At 39.6% G+C, this 566-nt stretch overlaps 1 protein-coding gene across 1 annotated transcript; it reads right to left on the bottom strand.

Annotated features, from left to right (window-relative positions):
- Positions 1 to 176: 176 nt before the first annotated feature.
- Positions 177 to 425, bottom strand: PHALS_02140 (uncharacterized protein; the record flags this gene model as incomplete). The annotated part of the gene is made up of 2 exons (XM_024716659.1): positions 177 to 325; positions 389 to 425. The coding sequence occupies 2 exons, from the start codon at positions 423 to 425 to the stop codon at positions 177 to 179; spliced, it is 186 nt and encodes a 61-aa protein (XP_024582236.1).
- Positions 426 to 566: the final 141 nt, after the last annotated feature.

Here is a 566-nt window from a genome sequence, read left to right as displayed (position 1 = left end):
AATGCTAAGCGCGCAGCTGTAGCATCACTGGTTCCTCTTAAAACTCATCTATGTAAAGTACGCAGCATACTCTGCATTTAAAGCGTTTCATGCAGAATGATGTGACAAGATTAATATGCGTGCAATTGAGGTCAAAATCCCGCTGAAACATTCTTGTGCTCAAGCATTTTTACACATCAAAAGCAATCCTTGGATGAAGAGGTGAAAGCGTGAAAGCCCTTGAGCGGTGGCGAGGTGATACAACAATTTTCAAGATCCAAGATGCCAAATGGGCGGCATGCCTTAGTTTGATGTGGATCGTTGACTCGAAGACAGATAACTTGGACTACATTTCTCGAAATCGTTACAAGCGAAGTGAAGTTTTTATATGAATCATAGATGAAACAACTTGTAAATATCAATCCATTTTGAGTCTTGACACTCATTGTGAGTCAAAATTAATTACCCAACTAATGATTAAGTTTTCTCATCAAACAACTAAAATTTTCCATGTGGCCCTGGCCCTAGCCCTAGCGTTTACGCTTGTAAGTGGCTGAAATGCCATAATTTTCGAATTTAAATGGACC

The sequence above is a fragment of the Plasmopara halstedii genome (genome assembly GCF_900000015.1).
Source record: "Plasmopara halstedii genome assembly, contig: Scaffold_1754, whole genome shotgun sequence".
Taxonomy (NCBI): Eukaryota; Oomycota; class Peronosporomycetes; order Peronosporales; family Peronosporaceae; genus Plasmopara; species Plasmopara halstedii.
This window is presented reverse-complemented; position numbering and strand designations above follow the sequence as displayed.